At 42.7% G+C, this 19,976-nt stretch overlaps 1 protein-coding gene across 8 annotated transcripts in view; it reads right to left on the reverse strand.

Annotated features, from left to right (window-relative positions):
* Positions 1-19,976, reverse strand: part of NARS2 (asparaginyl-tRNA synthetase 2, mitochondrial) — a 149,118-nt gene that overhangs the window by 41,542 nt on the left and 87,600 nt on the right. For all 8 annotated transcript variants that reach the window (XM_070075945.1, XM_002708668.5, XM_017344379.3 and 5 more), the window contains one exon: positions 6,184-6,316. In XM_070075945.1, coding sequence (XP_069932046.1) covers positions 6,184-6,316 — 133 coding nt within the window. The remainder of the gene's footprint in view (positions 1-6,183; positions 6,317-19,976) is intronic.

A 19,976-nucleotide genomic window follows, 5' to 3' on the forward strand; every position in this document is an offset into this window, starting at 1 on the left:
ATAGAAAGGAGAACTGATAGAAATTATTAAATATATATCCCATAATTACACATCTAACTAAACAGCAACCAAAAGCTATTATATAAAGAATTCATAATAAGTTAATAATTTTAGTACTTACTAAATGCATTTCACTGTGCTGTCTATATATGTATTATTTGCCCAATTCTCTCAACATGCCTAGAGAAATTATCATTTTCATTTTACAGATAAGGAAATTGAGGTCCAGAGAAATTAAGTCCTTTGTCTAAGGTCATAAAGCAAGGGAGCAATAGAACGATCAAATCCTGGTCCATCCAACTCTAGGACTGATTTTATATCTTTATATGTCCACAGCCTCCTAATAAAGTTTCCCTTTGTCCCTGATTTGCTTTTGCTTTTCATTTTTAAAAAATTTTTATTTATTTATTTTTTAGAGAGAGAGACAGACAGAAAGGTCTTCCCTCCGTTGGTTCACCCCCCAAATGGCCGCCACGGCCAGTGCGCTGCGCAGATCCGAAGCCAGGAGCCAGGCGCCTCCTCCTGGTCTCCCATATGGGTGCAGGGCCCAAGCACTTGGGCCATCCTCCACTGTACTCCCAGGCCACAGCAGAGAGCTGGACTGGAAGAGGAGCAACCGAGACAAAATCCGGCGCCCCAACTGGGACTAGAACCCGAGGTGCCAGCGCCGCAGGCAGAGGATTAGCCTAGTGAGCCGCGGCGCCAGCCCTTGCTTTTTATCTATTTATTTAATTTATTTGAAGATTAGTTCACCCCACTCCCCAAATGCCCACAATAGGCTGGTCTGAGCCATGCCCAAACCAGGAGCTGGTAACTCAATATAGGTCTCCCACCCAGCTGACAAGGATCCGACTACTTAGATCAATACCTGCTGCCACCGAGGGTGCACAATGGCAAGAAGCTAGCAGCAGAGCCAGGATTCGACCCAGGTACTCTGACATGGGATGTGGAAGTCCCAGGCGGCGTCTTCACTGCTAAGCTGAATATTTGCCCCAATCCATTTTTATCTTCCTCTAAATAATTCTTCATGTTGCTGCTAGAGAGATTTTCCTTTTTTGTAATCTCATGATCCCACAGTCCAGCTGTAGCCATTCCAGGATTAGGAACCAGTGGTTCTTTTTTAATATCTCAATATTTATTTATTTATTTTATTCAAAAGGCAGAGCTACAGAGAGAGGAAGAGACAGAGACTGAGAGGTCCTCCATCCGCTGGTTCACTCCCCAGCTGGCTGCAATGGCCAGAGCTATGGTGATCCAAAGCCAGGAGCCAGGACTTCTTCTGGGTGAGATTCAGTTTTTGTGAGGATTGTTGATCTTGGACATGTAAATAGAGGTTGGTTTGGAGTTATCATCTGTTATCAAAATACCACCGTCAATCATTGGAGTCAAGCTCATCAGTGTTGCAAGGAATCGGCTCATCACTGCCAGATGACCACAGTGTTACTACAGGGTGTTCACACTTTCACAACACGTACCTTCAGAGCCTGCCTGGCACTGACTGTCCTCTTAGTCAGAGGACCTCTCTCTCTCTGCCTCTCCTCCTCTCTGTGTAACTCTGACTTTCAAATAAATAAATGAAAAAATCTTTAAAAAATTGAATCTCATGAAGAAAAGAAACTTAGAGTTCACAGAAAAGACCTCAGGAGTCAATGATATGAACACTGGATACATTCCAAATCCAAGATACCAGATTAGAACAGTGATCAAAGAAAAATAATCTTGTCACTGGTGACACACACACACTGGATAGTTATCAGAATTTAAGTCGTGTGATATCCTACCAATGGCAACCAAAGGAAAGAAAAGTTGATGCAGAGTGTTGATCTTTCCAACAGAAACAAACAAATGATTATTTTGTTGTTGTTGTAGAAGTCAAAGAAAAACCTGTGTGCCTAGTTTGTGCTGATGCATTAGCAATAATGAATAAAAGCCAATCTGGAGTATCATTACAGCTCAGAGCACACTAAACTCAATGAACTGGGAGGCCAGATGCATCTGGATACAACCCATGCTCGTGGGGGACAGTGCTGTGGCGCAGAAGGTTAAGCCTCTGCTAGTGGCAGTGGCACCGGGCATCCCATATGGGTGCCGGTTCAAGTCCCAAATGCTGCACTTCCACTCCAGTTTTCTACTAAGGGCCTGGGAAAGCAGAAGAGGAAGGCTCAAGTGCTTAGGCCCCTGTACTCATGTGGGAGGCCCGGAAGAACATCCTGGCTCCTGGCTTCAGATGGGCCCAGCTCCAGCCGTTGCAGCCATTTGGGAAGTGAACCAGTGGATGGAGGACCTCTCTCTCTCTTTGTCTCTCCCTCTCTCTAACTATTCCTCTAAAAAAAAAAAAAAAAATACATCTTAAAAAAAAAATCAATGCTCTTCAGCAGGGTTTGGAATCACAAGTCAGTTTCACGGGGCCTCCTTTTGACAGAGACATTATTTGGATGACTTACGGAGTGAGAGCTAATCACAAAGAGGCTGAGGCCTCTGGAGGGAGAGTTTGTGAAAGAATGCATGGTAGCTGCAGTGGAGTTACTAGTGTCAAAGTAAAACCACTTCTGAGTGTCAGCTAGTCTTGGAGAACAGTCCCAGATCGCATTACTGATTTAACACAGATGCTGAAAAAACACCAAAGGGGGCCGGTGTTGTGGTGTAGTAAGTGAGGCCACCACTTCCAATGCCAGAATCCCATATGGTGCTGTCCTGGCTGCTCCTCTTCTGGTCCAGCTCCCTGCTAATGAGCCTAGAAAAAGTAGTGCTAAATGGCCCAAGTGCTTGGGCCTCTGCAACCACAGGGGAGACCCAGAAGAAGCTCCTGGCTTCAGGCTTTGCATCAGCCCAGTTCTGGCCACTGCGGCTATTTGGCGAGTGAATCAGTAGATGGAAGATCTCTCTCCCATACTCGCTCTCTCCTTTTCCCTCTGTTTCTCTACCTTTCAAATAAATACAAATAAATCTTAGAAAAGAAAAGAAAGAACACTGAAGGATTCTGCAGGAGATTTCCATTTTTCTCCACTCTGGCTTGTGACAAGACAATGGACATAGCAAAAACTGCCCAACTGGCCATCTTCATTCATGGGGTAACTGCAGAGTTTCCTATGCAAGTGGAACTGCTCTTCCTGGAAGCCACCCATGGCTTGTGGAGGACTTGTTTTAAATGAAAAAACCTAAATTAACATTTGAAAAGTTGGGGCTGGTGCTGTGGCACAGCAGGTAAAGCCACCACCTCCAGCATCCCAAATGGACACCAGTTCAAGTCCCAGCCGCTCCACTTCCAATGCTGCTCCCTAATGCATCTGGGAAAGCATTGGAAGATGGCCCAAATGCTTGGGTCACTGCACCCACCTGAGAGACCTGGAAGAAACTCCTGGCTCTTGGCTTTGGACTGGCCCAGCCCTGGCCGTTGCAGCAGTGGATGGAAGATCACTCTATCTCTGTGAGTCTTTCAAATAAATAAATAAAACTTAAAAAAATTTTGAAATGTTAAATTAAATGGCCTTACTACAGATGGAGTTCCAGACATGGCTGGCTCACCAAAAGGGTAAACTGCGTTTGTCAAGAAAGAACTGAACCCTCTCAGCTTTGATTCAAGAGATTTAATTCTATGCGACTGCATCACACACCAAGAAAGCCTGTGCACGGTCACTGAGGCTCAACAATGTGACGTCAACAGTAGTGTCACGCGTAAGTTGTGTGAAAAGCAGAGAGTTTAAGAGTCGCTAGTTTAAGGAGTTACTGAATGATCTTGACTCCGAGTGTGGTGATCTTGTGTACCACCGTCAAGTGCAGTGGCTGAGTTGGGGGAACATGCTTATGAGGTATTAAAACTGCAGGACGAAGTCAAGCAGTTCATGGAGATGAAGGGAAAACCTATGAGGGAACTCAATGACAGCAAGTAGCTGTGTGAGCTTGCATTCATGGAGGCATTGCTAACTACCGCTCAGAGCTGAATAGCAACTGCAGGATCCAAACCAGCTTCTCAGCTCCCTGCTTGCAAATGTGAAATCATTTAAAGCTGGGGCCAGTGCTGTGGTGCAGTGGGTTAACGCCCTGGCCTGAAGCATCGGCATCCCATATGGTGCTGGTTCGAGACCCTGCTGCTCCACTTCTGATCCAGCTCTCTGCTATGGCCTGGGAAAGCAGAAGATGGCCCAAGCCCTTGGGTCCCTGCACCCGCATGGGAGACCCAGAGAAAGCTCCTGGCTCCTGGCTTTGGATCAATGAAGCTCCAGCCATTGCAACCAATTGGGGAGTGAACCAATGGATGGAAGACCCCTCTCTCTCTGTCTCTGCCTCTCCTCTCTCTGTGTAACTCTGACTTTCAAATAAATAAATAAATCTTAAAAAAAAGAAAAAGAAAAAGAAATCATTTGAAGCTAAATTAAGGCTGTAGAAAGTGCAACTTGAAAGGAATACCAGTGCATTTCCCCACCTTGGAAGGACAAAGGCCTTCTAGGATACTTGAATATGCTGGTCAATGAGCCAAACTAATTGAGGTAGTTAATGAAGGATTCAAGGAGGTGAAAAGTTAACAAATGGAACTGAACATCTTTGCTACAAAGTTCAATGTGCAACCAGTTAATGTGCCTGATCACCTACGATCTCCCCTGCTTGAGTTTTATAAACATTAAATAAGTAGTGATGAATTTCCTACTTTGAGGTGATGCACATTAAAATATGCATCTGTACTGGGAATAACTTCCTGCTACAAGCAGTTCTTTTCAAAACGTATCACTGCAAAGAGTCAACCGTGCCCCACAGTGACCAACAAACATCATCATCAACTAGTATCACCCACTTCAAAGAGAAGCAGTTCCAGCTATCACCTTAGGTGTGAATTAATGAAATGTTTGACCAAATACAGCAAACCAATTAAAAAAATTTTATTTATTTGAAAGGTGGAGTTACAGAGAATAAGAGATAGAAGCAGAGAGAGAGAGATCTTCCACCCCTAGTTCACTCCCCAAATGTGAGCAGCCAGGGCTGGGCCAGTGTGAAGCCAGGAGCCTGGAGCTTCATTTGGGTCTCCCATGTGGGTGCAGGGCCCAAGCATTTGGGCCATCCTCCACTGCTTTCCTGACATATCAGCAGGGAGCTCGGTTGGAAGTGCAGCAGCCAGTACTTAAACAGGGGTCCATATAGGAATGCTGGTGCTGCAGGCAGCTGCTTAACCTTCTACACCATAGTGCCAGCCCCATAGACCACAGACCATAACTTGTATGGTCTACAAATGATGTTATAAATATCTAAATGGCCCTTGGCAGAAAAAAGGTTCCCCACTCCTGCTGTAGATGTTTACAAAACTATCAAGATGTTTTACTTAGTTTCCTAGCAAGTAAGAGCTACTATTTACTGAGCCTGCCCGTGTTCCAGATCCCATATTAGGTAATTTAAATTAGATTCATTATTTGATTCACTACTCACAAAAAGCTTATGAAATAAGTAAAATTATTCTTAGTTTACAGTTGAGTAGTCTAAAGATGTTCATGAAGTTAGGTAATTTCATAGCAAAGCTAATGGAAGAGCTGGGACATGAACTTAAATTTTTCTGAATCTTTTCTGTATTACACTAAGGTGTTTGGTGTTAATTAAACCATGTAGCTTCCATTTGCATTCAAAGAATGCCTATAAAACATAGATACACTAGGTAAAAAAAAACATACAGAAGTATTTTATTTTTATTTAAGAATTACTCATTTATCTGAAAAGCAGAGCAACTCTGGGAGAGGGAGAAGGAGATGGAGAGAGAAGTAAGGAAAGAGGGAGAGAGAAGAAGACAGAGAGGGAGAGAAGACAGAGAGGGAGAGAAAGAAAGAGAGGGAGAGGGAGGAAGGGAGAGTAAGAGAGAGACAGATCAATCTCCCATCCACTGGTTCATTTCCCAAAAGGACCTCAACAACCTGGGCTGGGCCAGGCTGAAGCCAACAACCTAGAACTCCATCCAGGTTTCCCACATGCCTGGCAGGAAACCAAGCACTTAGCCATCATCTGCTGCTTTCCCAGGTGCAATAGCAGGAAGCTGGATCAGAAGTGGAACACCTGGGATTTGAACCAGCATTCTGATATGGGATGCTGGTGTCAAAGGTAGCAGCCTAACCCCCTGTACCACAATGCTGGCCCTATAGAAACATTTTTAATGTTACAGATACCTGAGTTTTATATACCTGGTATTTTAAAAAATTGTGTACCTACCTGTGTGAGATCTTGAAGATTCTCAATAAAAGAAATCTCTGCTTCCACCATATAAAACTCTGCCAGGTGTCTCCGGCTCTGGGAATTCTCAGCTCGGAATGTTGGGCCAAAGGTGAACACCTGAGCGAAAGCTCTGCAATCCAAGATTGAGAGTGTAAAAATAGGATCCACAGGAGTAGCTTTAACTATTTAAAATATTCTGCAAGCTCTGAAGAGTTTCATGCCTCTGTCTTGTCCACAAACCCACATATATTAGCTACTTTATTTCTCTAATGGATGATAATAATAGTTTCATTAAAAATGTTACATTTATAGAAACCATTTTATCCAAAAGGAATCTGCAACTGCTTTACAAACCCTATAGTTTACTAAATATAGAAACATCACCACTTCTGGGTACACTCTACTGCAGCTGCCTTAAACAGCAGGCAACTGCATTTCATAGCAATCAAGAACAAAGTAAAGGAAAAATACCACAGCCCAAGACCTAGATGATGAAAATTAAAATTTATGTGGAAAAGGTGTGCTCATTTATCTTTTTAAATACATGAAAAATGTATCAGATACGCTGACAATTCACCTTATTTCAAGCCTACTCAAGTCCTTTACAACCACCCAAGTCGGTCAAAAAATGCTGAATGACCCCTGAAATTCAGGGGTGAGGAAAAGTTTTGAGGAACTATCTAGTTTGCTATCTGGATTTCTAGGGCCAGAGCCCAACCCCCACAATGTATTTTTAAATTCCCACAAGGAAGCATACATGGAACCTTCATTCTAAGGTTTGTAGCTGTCTTCATAGGGAAACAGGGCAACTGAAATCGAGCACATGAGGGAACTTCAAAATGTTTGTGGAAAAATGGAATTACAACATAAATTTATTTTGGTGCAAGTTCAAAATCCATGAATAGTCTTTTCATAAAACAAATTTTCAATGAATTTTTTGACAAGCCCTTGTATGCATGGATCTCAAAATTTTTTGCATCAAAATAAACTTTTTAAAAAGATTTTTATTTATTTATTTGAAATTCAGAATTAGAGAGAAAGAAGGAGAGGCAGAGAGAATCCATTAGTTCACTCCCCAGATGGCTACAATAGCTGGAACTGTACCAATCTGAAGTCAGGAGCCAGGAGTCTCTTCCAGGTCTCCCACGTGGGTGCAGGGGCCCAAAGACTTGGGCCACCTTCTACTGTTTTCCCAGGCCAGAGGAGAGAGCTGGATTGGAAGTGGTGCAGCTAGGACTCGAACTGGCGCCCATATGGGATGCTGGCACTGCAAGCAGCGGCTTTACCTACTATGCCACAGTGCCGGCCCCCAAAATAAACTCTTAATTCTACTTTTCAAGAACTTTTGGAAGTACCCTTGAATAGGTAGTAATGAGTATTTCTTGAGGGTCTAACCTTTAAAGGTTTGCAGAGAAAAGCAAGAGGTTTGAGGCTCCCTAGCTGGATCCTGAGCATCCTTCATTTGTTTGTCATTAAACAACAGTAATATAAAAAAAAAAAAAAGATGGATTCTGTATATCTCTATCTATCTATATACATATACATATTTGCCCATTTAAAAAAAAACATTCTGGGAAATTAAGCAGTAAAATAATTACAGTGGGAAAAAATTCATTTTTTTTCTTTCAAAAGGCCATTTCAGTTAAGACCCAGTTGGTAAGAAGCTTAGGAATTTAGGAATTTCTGTTTTCATTGTACTGCCACCTTCCTGAGACCATGACCAGTTAGCCTCCAAGAACCCATTTTTGATGGGAAAAAATAAAGAGTAGGAACTAAACAATACCATTATGGTTTTTTGTCTCCCAAGATTTCAAACCTAGACTTGCACACTAGAATATTCCTGAAAAGACTGAATCTACCTTGTGCAAGACAAAAACCCTTGCTCTGCTTTCATAAATAATGAGCATACTGCTTTTACTTTTATACCTCCCCCCCCCCAGCTTTCTTTTTTTTTTAAAGGATTATTTTTTATTTCTTTGAAAGACAAGAGTTACAGAGAGAGGTAGAGCCAGAGAGACAGAGGTCTTCTGTTCCGCTGGTCACTTCCCAAATGACTGCAATGGCCAGAGAAGCCAGGAGCCAGGAGCTTCTTCCAGGTCTCCCATGTGGGTGCAGGGGCCCAGGGACATGGGCCACCTTCTACTGCTTTCCCAGGCCACAGCAGAGAGCTGGATTGGAAGTGGAAGCCTCTGGGACTTGAACCGGCTCCCAAATGAGATGCCGGCGCTGCAGGTTGGGGCTTTAACTTACTACACCACAGCACCAGCCCCCCAGCTTTCTAATCTGTTAATTCACCCAGTCACCCAAGCCAGACCTCATGCGCCTCTAAATGCTCACGTGTCCCACATCACACGGATCACAACATTCAGTTGTTTACACCTTGGAAAACTCTCTCAAATCTCAGGATTCTTCTCCAGCTCCACAGCTGCCGTCAGTGTAAACCATTGTCGCTTGCTTGGAAAAATAACAGCTTTTTAACTGGTGCCTGCCATCTGTCTTCCTCTGGCCCCAAACTACTACAAGTTTGCAAGCTCAAATCTAATTACATCAGCCCTAATTTAACAATCTTCAAGGATTCCCCACTGCCAAAGGAAAAAATCTGACTCCTAATTTGGACTCCAGTTTCCCTCACATGGCCTTTTCCCCCTCTGACCTTGCATCCAGCTGCATGCCTTTAAGCCTCTACATGGCTGTTCTCTGCTCTGCAATGCTCCTCCCTCCCCTGGCTCCTTTCTCTCTAAATGGCAAATTCTCATCCATCCTCCAAGTTTTGGCTTCACTTTCTCTCTGAAATCTTACCACACACCCCCAGCCCCTGCTGAATAGAATATAACCTTCTCCATATATTTATTATACAGAACATTTTGCATTGAAATGTAATTATGTAGTTAAAGCATTTTTCTCCCCCGAATAAGCTATGAAATTTTCCAGAACAGGAATCATGTTTTATTCATATTTGCATTGCCAGTGCTGGAGATAAAACAGGTGTTCCTGCTGAGTGAATGAGTACTAACGATGATGACAGTGGCTTCCTCAGTTGTAAACTGGAAAAGCACAACTTCCTCACAGTGACATTACAAATATAGCAAAATACTCAGACACATTTGACTGACATCCTTGCTCAGTATCTAAAATGGGTCAAATAATCTAGATGTGTCCCAAACAATAAAGTAAAAAATCACAGGATCTCAAGTTTCCAATCTGTGACTATACCTTCTCTACATATCTTGGCAACAGTGTGAAGGCACTTTGAAAATTTCATGGCAAATGGATTTTAAAAAGTTTATTTTGGTGCAAGACAATTTTGAAATTCATACAGATTTTTCATAGTACGCATTTTTATAAACTTTTAGAAGAGCCCTTGTATTTATGGATTTCAAAGATTTTTGCACCAAAATAATTACCTTCTAATTCCATTTTCCATTAACATTTAAACATTTTATTTATTTGAAGGGGGCAAAGCGAGAGACAGAAACAAAGATGGAGCTGTCCTGTCCACTAGTTCACTTGCCAAATGCCCACAACAGCCAGGGCTGAGCCAAGAGTGGGAACCCAAACAGGTTTCCCATGTGGATGACAAGCACCCAACTGTTCGAGCCATCACCTGCTATCTCTTGGAATGTGCATTAACAAGAAACTGGAATTGGGAGCAAAGCCAGAACTTGAACCCAGGCACTATGATACTGGAAGCAGGCATTCCAACTGGCATCTTAACCACTATGCAAAATGTTTTCTTCAATTTTCTATGTACTTTTAAAGTATCCTCATACATTTAAATAAATAAAATGACACTTCTTTCCAGGACTGCACTGCATCTCAAGAAACTACACATACAAATGTTAACCAACATTCAATGTTAACTAACAATAATTGTATATATGAATGTTAACTTATATAAAATGACATTTCTTTCTGGGATTGTATCATAAAAATTGTATAAACCAATGTTAACAGCAAAAGATATTTTACTGGAAACTTCCAAGGCATACACATATATGTGGCATAGTTGAAATTTATTTTGGGGGCCCTGAAACACAGTGAAGGCTTATCTAAATGGTGCTCAGAAGAGACCTGCTACTTGTCATGAAGTACTGAGTACAGACGAAACTATAGTTTCTAAAAAAACCTTCCAAATTCAAATCACAAGGGCATCTGCTTCTCACATGGTAATTTCATGTAGGATGCTCCAGAATGAGTAGCAATGGGGATTTTTAAGAAAGATTTATTTACTTATTTGAGAGACTGAAAGAGAGTGAGAGTGAGAGCACTGCCACCCACTGGTTCACTCCCCAAATTGCTGCAACAACTAAGGCTGGGCCAGGTCAAAGCCAGAAGCTTCTTCTGGGTCTCCTACTTGGGTGCAGGGGCCCAACCACTTGGGCTGTCCTCTACTGCTTTCCCAGAAACATTAGCAGGGAGCTGGATCAGAAGTAGAGCAGCCAGGACTCAAACTAGATTCTGTAGGCTGTAGCTTTAACCTGCTGCACCACAGCACTGCCCCATAAAAGAAGTCACATGGAGGCCAGCATTGTGGCCTAGTAGGTTAGGCTACCTCCTGTGATGCTGGCGTCCCCACATGGGCATCAGTTGAAGTCCCAGCTGCTCCACTTCCAATCCAGCTCCCTGCTAATGTGCCTGGGAAGGCAGCTCACTGAAAGAAAAGGTCCCTCCTTTATATCTTTTAAAAAGGTTTATTTATTTTTTGAAAGGCAGACTTAAAACTAGAGAGGAGAGAAAGATGGAGACAGAGAGAGTGAGAGACAGATCTTTCAACCGCTGGTTCATTCCCCAAATGGCTGGGGCTGAGCCAGGCCAAAGCCAGGAGCCAGGAGTTTCTTTTTGGTTTCCCACATGGATGCAGATACTCAAGCACCCGGGTCATCTTCTGCTGCTTTCCTAGGCACATTAGCAGGGGGCTGAATTGGAAGTGGAGCATCTAGGTCATGAACCAGAGTCCATATGGGATGCAAGTGTCACAGGAGGCTTAACCTGCTATGCTACAATGCCAGCCCCCCTAAATTCATTTTTATAGCTAATAAATAATGTATTATTACTTATATTTTTCCAAAATAGGAAATTGAAAGTCAGAGAGGTTAAGAAGCTTCCCCAAAATCACAGTCATAGCTTAGTGAGAGGGGGAGGCCAGATTCAAATACAGATCTGACTAAAGCTCACAGCCTCAACTATGATATTAACAGTAGTGTTGTCTTGTAACACTTATAAGTTCAATGCATTCTCCCCTTCTCAAAATTAACCAGGGTAAGTTTAACTTATTTCCTTTCCTTATGAGTAGCTTATTTACTTTAGGATATGCTGTCTTCAGGAATGAGAAAGGTAAGTTCTCATCAACATTTTCCAGCCTTGGCAAGTCATTTAGCCTTTCTGGTCTTCAAATTCTTACAGGGGAAGGGCTGGTGTTGAGGCACAGTGGGTTAGGCCACATGCCATGCTGGCATCCCATATGAGCACTCTGATCCTGCTCCCTGGATCGTGTGCCTGGGAAAGCAATAGAAGATGGCCCAAGTACTTGGGGCCCCTGCCACCGATGTGAGAGACCTGGATGGAGTTTCAGGTTCTTGGCTTCGGCCTGGCTCAGCCCTGGCCATTGCAGCTATAGCAGATGGAAGGGCTCTCTTGTGCGTAACTCTGCATTTCAAATAAAATAATTAAAAATTTTTAAAGATTTATTTATTTATTTTATTTTAAAAGCAGAGTTAGACAAAGAGAGAGATCTCCCATCTGCTGGTTCAGTCCCATCCCCAAATGGCTACAACGGCCAGGGTTGGGCCTGGGCAAAGCCAGGAGTCAGGAGTTTCTTCTGGGTCTCCCACTTTGGTACAGGGGCCCAAGCACTTTAGCCATCTTCTGCTGCTTTCCCAGGCACATGAGCTGAGAGCTAGGTCAAAAATGGAGCAGCTGTGACTGGAACGGGCACATATATGGGATGCCAGTGCTTCACGCAGTGGCTTAACCCACTATGTCACAATGCCAGCCCCATCTAATATTTTTGCAATAATTTTATCTCTAGATCCATGTGACACTGCTCTTATTTTAATTTATGCTGATTTTTTCCTGTTTTCCACTGACATGAAAGCCATTTGCAGCAAGGCTTGAACCAACATCTAAAATAAATTCCAAGAACAAGGCCATTTCTAAAATAAGACATAAAAACCAGGTGAAAGGCCAGTACTGCTGTGAGAAGAGACCAGCAGAAAAAGAAAACACTCAGCACTAAAAACCATTCTTGTGCCAAATTATGCAGAAAGGAAAGCTATATAAGGAAAGTCCGTGAGCTGAAGTTGATATTTAAGATAACACAAGTACATTCAATACACATCAGTCAAGACAGCTACAAAAATGGTTTTCTAGAAAATAAAAAAAAAATTATCAAAAGGTTCTACAAAGGCCCCTCTCTTCCTTGTGTGCAGTTTTACGAAGCCCTCACACTGGTAAGTGCATTGATGTGAAAAGGTCACTGAGTGCTGGCCATTTATTCTTTCTGGCCCTCAAATTTAAAAGCCATTCTTTGAATTTTGAAAGATCAGAGGAATTGCTGCTCTTTATCTGGGGAAGAACTTATTCAGCACCAGACTGATCAGCAGCTTTCCCCACACCTTCCCCATCACCCCTAACCTCTGGATCACTTCTCTACTGACAGTTCAGTAAGAGTTCACTGAACTGAAGTGAACTCACAGGCAGCTTTAAACTCCTTTTTAAAACAGTCTCTGCCAAGTGGGTCTCAGGAAAGGATTATCTCTGACTTTGGTTTTATATCCACTAGATTATCAATATGTAACATATGCCATTCATTGTTTCTACATGTCTAACTACTTCCCAGCTTCCCGCTTTCCCTCTATCTTGTAACACACGTGGTGGAAGGCTGCAACAGAGGGGAGCCCTCACCACGTCAACAATCCACTTCACCATTTCAGGATTCTTTAGGGAGCATGCATCTGAAATCTAAAAGTTCTTCCTCACCATTATTGCCAAATACATCCCCCAAATTAATTTTTTTAATGTCCTTAATATTTTATTTGGAACTGAATTGGAGTCCCAAGAAAAATTTACTTTTAATTGTACAATGAAATTCAAAATTTCAGGGACTGGCGTTATGACGCAGCAGGTTAATCCATCCTGTGCAATGCTGACTTCCCATACTGGGGAGACGGTCTGAGTCCCAGCTGCTCTGTATTAATGTATCTGAGAAGGCAGCAGATGATGGCCCAAGTAATTAGGCCCCTTCAGCCCACATTGGCGGCTCCTGGCTTCAGTGTGGCCCAGCCCTGGCCACTGTGGCCTTTTGGAGAGTGAACCAGCAGATGGAAGATCCTCTGTCTCAGACTCCCTCCCTCTCTCTGTCACTCTACCTTCCGAATGCATAAAACTAAGTCTTTAAAAAAAAAAAAATTCCACAGAATCTGACAACATTTCTGCTAAGGGGGTGGAAGGTTGGCTACCCCTCTCTGAAGAGATGACATTTGAGAAAGGTATTTCAGCAAAAGGAATACAAACACAGAGACCCTACAGTAGGAAGCATAGAAAATTTAAAGAATTAAGAGTAGGCCAGTGGCCAGATAAATGGTAAGAGATGGAGTCAAAAGGTAAAAAGGGACCAGAACATGGAGGGTCTTCCTTGTAAGCCACAGAAAGGAGTGACTGGATTTTGTCTGATTATCTATTTTTTCTTTTTAGAAGATTTATTTATTTATTTGAAAGACAAGAGTTACAGAGAAGCAGAGGCAGAGAGAGAGAGAGAAAGAGAAAGGGAAAGAGAGAGGTCTTCCATCCACTGATTCACTCCTCAAGCGGTTGCAATGGCCAGAGCTGGGCTGATCTGAAGCCAGGAGCTTCTTCTGGGTCTCCCACACAGAAGCAGGAGCCCAAGCACTTGGGCCATCTTCCACTGCTTTCCCAGGCCAAAGCAGAGAGCTGGATAGGAAGTGGAACAGTTGGGTCTCAAACTGGTGCCCATATGGGATGCCAGCACTGCATGCAATGGCTTTACCCACTACTCCACAGCACCGGTCCCAATATGATTATCTTTGAAATCACTCTTCACTTGAAATATTTAGCACTGCATTCTAGTTTCCATATTTCTCTGACTTGTGTTTGTCGTATCACATGTTTCTTGCTCTAGCCCTTCCTTAAACACCAGCATTCCTCCAAATATAGTTACAGACCACCTACTTTTTTCACTGTACACTCTCTACCAAAGTAATCTACTTCAGCCAATGATTCCAACTCACTGCTGACTGGCAGACAGCTCACACATGTATACTTTCTGCCCAGACCTCTGCTGCACTCCAGAAGCAGACGTCAGCCTGCTGAGTCAGTCCTTTCCCTGCTCAGAAACACATGCTTGCCCCGTCTCAGCCTTGGCTTCAGTCTTTTCCCAACCTTCCCAGGTCAATCCTTGCAGTACGTTCTTTAGTAACACCATGTACTTCTATGCATAGTACCTTTCAAAATGAAAGCTCTTATGTATATTGATATGATTATTTGTTTCATGGCTATCTCTAATAGACTGTAAATTTCACAAACTACTGTATCTGTATTCTTGTTGTTCATTGTGGTATCTTCAGTGTCCACCAGTGCCCAGCATATACAACTAATATTTGTCAAATATGCAAACAACTTGTTTTCTACAAAATATGCTGACTGGCAAAAATGAACCTTAAAACAGCACTGGGCCAGGGATGAGGAACAGGACTAAGAAGAGGAAGACAGAAAACATACCAATTACTAAACCAAAAATTCTGCTTATTCTCTCAAACAGCTGTTCACAGAAGGCACCAGTAGTTAACATACTCAGTTTTTAACAGTCACTGACCATATTGTTCAAAGGTAAACTTTTGAAAAGAACTAGATCAGGTGAACTTCTCTAATTAGGAAAAGCTTTATTTTTGGAAAAATTATAATATTAGTACAGTTAAAAAAAATTTTCCTTAAGTCTGTTCTGTGTAAGCACAGCAGCGCATGATTCTTTGGCCTCTGTCAGAGTGAGGCACCCCTTCATTCTCGAAGACGTGCACTCGTGAGGGTAGCAACTGACTGGATATGATGTCCTAGGAAAAACATTATTCCAAAGGACCACAGTTTGCTGCCTGTTCTTTCTCACATCTCAAGACACCAAAACAACCTTTGTCAAGAAAGAGAGGTAATTTTGCCAACTGTATTTACTCATATTGAAGTTATCCCCTCTCTGCCTCTCCTCTCTCTATGTAACTCTGACTTTCAAATAAATAAATAAATCCTTAAAAAAAAAAAAAAAAAAAAAGGGCCGGCTCTGTGGTGCAGTGGGTTAAATGCTCTGGCCTGAAGCGCTGGCATCCCATATGGGTGCCAGTTCGAGACCCAGCTGCTCCACTTCCAATCCAGCTCTCTGCTATGGCCTGGGAAAGCAGTACAATATGGCCCAAGTCCTTGGGCCCCTGCACCCGCATGGGAGACCCGGAAGAAGCTCCTGGCTCCTGGCTTCGGATTGGCACAGCTCCAGCAGTTGCTGCCAATTGGGGAGTGAACCATCGGATGGAAGACCTCTCTCTGCCTCTCCTCTCTCTGTGTAACTCTGACTTTCAAATAAATAAATAAATCTTTAAAAAAAATTATCCCTGTACATAGCATATATTTAGTGGTCCTTGCTTTGAGAGACACTAAAGAGAACAGCATGTAAACAGTTCAACTAATTTAAATACATGTCCTACATATAGTGTTTAAGTCTACAAGGATTTCAAGGATGATCTTTTCTGAGGCTTGCTCCTCCAAAGGCAGATGAGGTATTATGGCACTGAATGGCCAACACTTGCCTGGGTTACGTCCCGTACAAGTTGTGGGAGTGATTACAAAGACATATTTAGGGCCAGCATTGTGGCACAGCATGTTAACCTACCACTTGCTATGCCAGCATCCTGTATCAGAATGCTGGTTTGAGACCTGCTGCCCCATTTCTGATCCAGCTCCCTGATATGTCAGGAAAATAGTGGAGTACAGCCCAAGTATTTGGGCCACTGTCACCCACTGGAAATGGAATTCTGGGCTCCTCACTGTCAGGCCATTTTGGGTATGAAGCAGTGGATGGAAGATCTCTTTCTCCGTTGCTCTGCTTTCAAATAAATAAAGCTCTAAGAGCACAAACTGAAAACCTAAGCTGAATTCCTGGCTCTTCCAGTTATTAACTAAATTCTTAATTTCTCTAAGAATAAATTTCACCATGTGAAAATGGGGTTAAATATACATATGCCATGGAATTATTATAAGAATGAAATGAAATGAAATATGACAAAGCTAACCTATCCTTAAGCTAACAGGAACTATTTGGTAAACAAACAAATATATAATGTCTTCTGTGTTCTTCCTTTTCCTAGGTCTGCGTTCTCATTTGGTTAGCTGCAAGACCCCTTTATACTTTTATTTTTAAGATTTACTTATATATTTGAAAGTTACAGAGTGAGAGAGGGGAACAAACACACACAGAAATACACAAAGAGATCTTCCATTTGCTAGTTGAGTTAGTAAATGGCTTCAACAGCAAGGGCTGGGCCAGGGTGAAGCCAGGAGCCTAGAATTCCATTCAGGTATCCCACATGGGTGATGGGTGGCAGCTGCCCAAGTGCTAGGGTCATTTTCTGTTGCCTTCCCAGGCACAATAGCAGGAAGCTGCATTGGAAGTGGAGCAGCCAGGACTTGATCTGGCACTCATATGGGATGCTGGCTTAAACCTTTGTGCCACAATGCCAACCTCAGGACCCCATATACTTCAAATTATTGCAGATCTCAATGAGATTTTGTTTATCAAGCCTATATTTACCAATTTTTACCTTTAAAATTAAGAAATTAAAATGTTTATTAATTCTTTAAAATAGTAAGTTCAATATATGTCAAGAAGAACACATTTTAATGAAAACTATTTTTTTTCCAAAACAAGAGAGAGTAGGAATACTGGCACTGTTCCACATTTTTATGTCTTTTTAATGCCTGGCTTAACAGAAGACAGCTGGAGTCTCATACCTACTTCTGCACTGAATCTGTTTTATTTTCCCATGCATATGGAAAACTGCACTGTATACTCATGTGAGATTGAGAAAGACAAAGGGCAAGTATAGTCTTGGTATTACTATGAAAACAGTTTTAACAAATGCATTTAAAGGGTCTCAGAGACTAATTAACTAATTAATATTGAGAAGTACTAATTCTGGGCTCCACTTCTGAAGATACCAATTCAGAAAGCCTAGGGAACGAACTGGTCATGGGTATGTTTAAAAGCTCCATAAGTAATTATGATGTGAGCCCCTGTTTAAGAACTATTAAAAGTTTAGACACTAATCAATATACTTTTTTTAAGATTTATTTATTTATTTGAAAGGCAGAGAAGGTGTGAGAGGGAGAGACTTTTTTTTTTTTTTTTTTGAACAGGCAGAGTTAGACAGTGAGAGAGAGAGACAGACAGAAAGGTCTTCCTTCTGTTGATTCACCCCCCAAATGGCTGCTACAGCCAACACGCTGCGCCGATCTGAAGCCAGAAGCCAGGTGCTTCTCCTGGTCTCCCATGCGGGTGCAGGGCCCAAGGACCTAGGTCATCCTCCACTGCCTTCCGGGGCCACAGCAGAGAGCTGGACTGGAAAAGGAGCAACCAGGACAGAATCTGGTTCTATCTGATGGTTCACTCCTCAAATAGCTACAATGGCCAGGGCTCATTTTTTTTTAAAAAGATTTATTTTATTTATTTGACAGACAGAGTTACAGAAAAGAGAGAGGGAGAAAGACAGGAAGAGAATCACCCGCTGGTTCACTTCCCAAATGGCAGTAATGGCCAGAGCTGGGCCAATCTGAAACCAGGAGCCAGGAGCAAAATTCTTCTGGGTCTCCCATGTGGGTGACAGGGACCCAGGAACTTGGGCTATCTTTTGCTGCTTACCCAGGTGCATTAGCAAGGAACTAGATTGGAAGTGGAGTGTCTAGGACACAAACTGAGGCCTATATGGGATACTGGCACTGCAGGCTGCGGCTGAACCCATTGCATCACAGCGCCAGCCCTTTGGAATACCTTTAAAAAATGTGTCTTGGGGACCAGCACGTGGCATAACAGGTAAAGCCACTGCCTGCAGTGCCAGCATCCCATATGGGCCTCAGTTTGTGTCCTGTATGCTCCACTTCCAATCTAGCTCCCTGCTAATGCTCCTGGGTAAGCACTAGAAGATGATTCAAGTCCTTGTGCCCCTGCACCCATGTAGGAGACCTGGAAGAAGCTCCTGGTTCTGGGCTTTGGATCAGTCCAGCTCTGGCCATTGAGGCCATCTGGGGAGTGAACCAGCAGATGGAAGATCTCTCTCTCTCTCTCTCTGCCTCTCTGTAACTCTGCCTTTCAAATAAATAAAAATCTTTAAAAAAAAAGTTTATTGATTGCTTTAACTTAAAAACTTGGAAATAACAAGTATCGATAAGGATGCAGAAAAATTCCTTATACACAGTTGGCGGGAATGTGAAATTGTGTTGCTGCTATGGAAAAGTCTGGTGGTTCCTTAATAATTCAAACATAAAATGACTCAGTAATCCTCTCATGGATATTTGGCCCAAAGAAATGAAAACAGGAATTCAAACAAAACTTTGTAAAAAATGTTCATAAAAACTAAAAAGGAGAAATAACCCAAATGTTCTTCACTGGATGAATGGATGGGTAAAATAAGGTGTATTCCTATCTTGTGATATTAATCAGCCATAAAAAGGAAGAAATACAAGTATATTCTACACCATGAATGAACCATCAACATATTAGGCTAAGTCAAAGAAGTCAGCTACAAAAGTCACATAGTATGTGATTCCATTTACAAGAAATATTCAGAATAGGCAAATGCATAGAGACAGAAAGTGAAAGAGTGGTTGCCAGGGTCAGGGGTGGGTAGAGGAGAGTGCGTTAGTCTGCATGGGCTGCTATAACAGAATGCCAGTCTGGGTTGCTTAAATAACAGAACTTTATTTTCTTGCAGTTCTGGAGGCTGGGTGCTGGGAGGGTTGGTTTCGGGTGAGGTCTTACTTCCAGGCTTGCTGAACGGCAACTTCTCACTGTTTCCTCCCACGGCCTTTCCTCTGTGCACATGTACCCCTGGTGTCTCCTCTTTTTCTTATATGGACACCAGCCACACTAGATTAGGGCCCCACCTCATGACCACATTTAACCTTTTTTTTTTTTTTTTTTTTTTTTGACAGGCAGAGTGGACAGTGAGAGAGAGGGACAGAGAGAAAGGTCTTCCTTTTCCGTTGGTTCACCCCACAATGGCTGCTGCGGCTGGCACGCTGCGGCTGGCGCACTGTGCTGATCTGAAGCCAGGAGCCAGGTGCTTCTCCTGGTCTCCCATGTGGGTGCAGGGCCCAAGCACTTGGGCCATCCTCCACTGCCCTCCTGGGCCACAGTAGAGAGCTGGACTGGAAGAGGAGCAAGCAGGACAGAATCCGGCGCCCCAGCTGGGACTAGAACCCAGAGTGACAGCACCACAGGCGGAGGATTAGCCTATTGAGCCACAGTGCCGGCCATACTACATTTAACCTTAACTGCCTCCCCAGAGGCCCTATGTTCAACTATAGTCGCATAGGGAGTTAGGACAAGACATACGGATTTTACAGAGACAAATCAGTCCATAATAAAGAATGACTGCTTCACAGGTATGGAGTTTTCCTTTTGGTGAGATGAAAATGTTTTATAACTAGACAATGGTGTTGGTTGCGCTATGTCATTAAGGGTAAATTTTATGTTACCTGTATTATTTAATGTACATTAAAATAAAGTTTACTGAGAC

Source organism: Oryctolagus cuniculus, chromosome 1, assembly GCF_964237555.1.
Source record: "Oryctolagus cuniculus chromosome 1, mOryCun1.1, whole genome shotgun sequence".
Classification (NCBI taxonomy): domain Eukaryota; kingdom Metazoa; phylum Chordata; class Mammalia; order Lagomorpha; family Leporidae; genus Oryctolagus; species Oryctolagus cuniculus.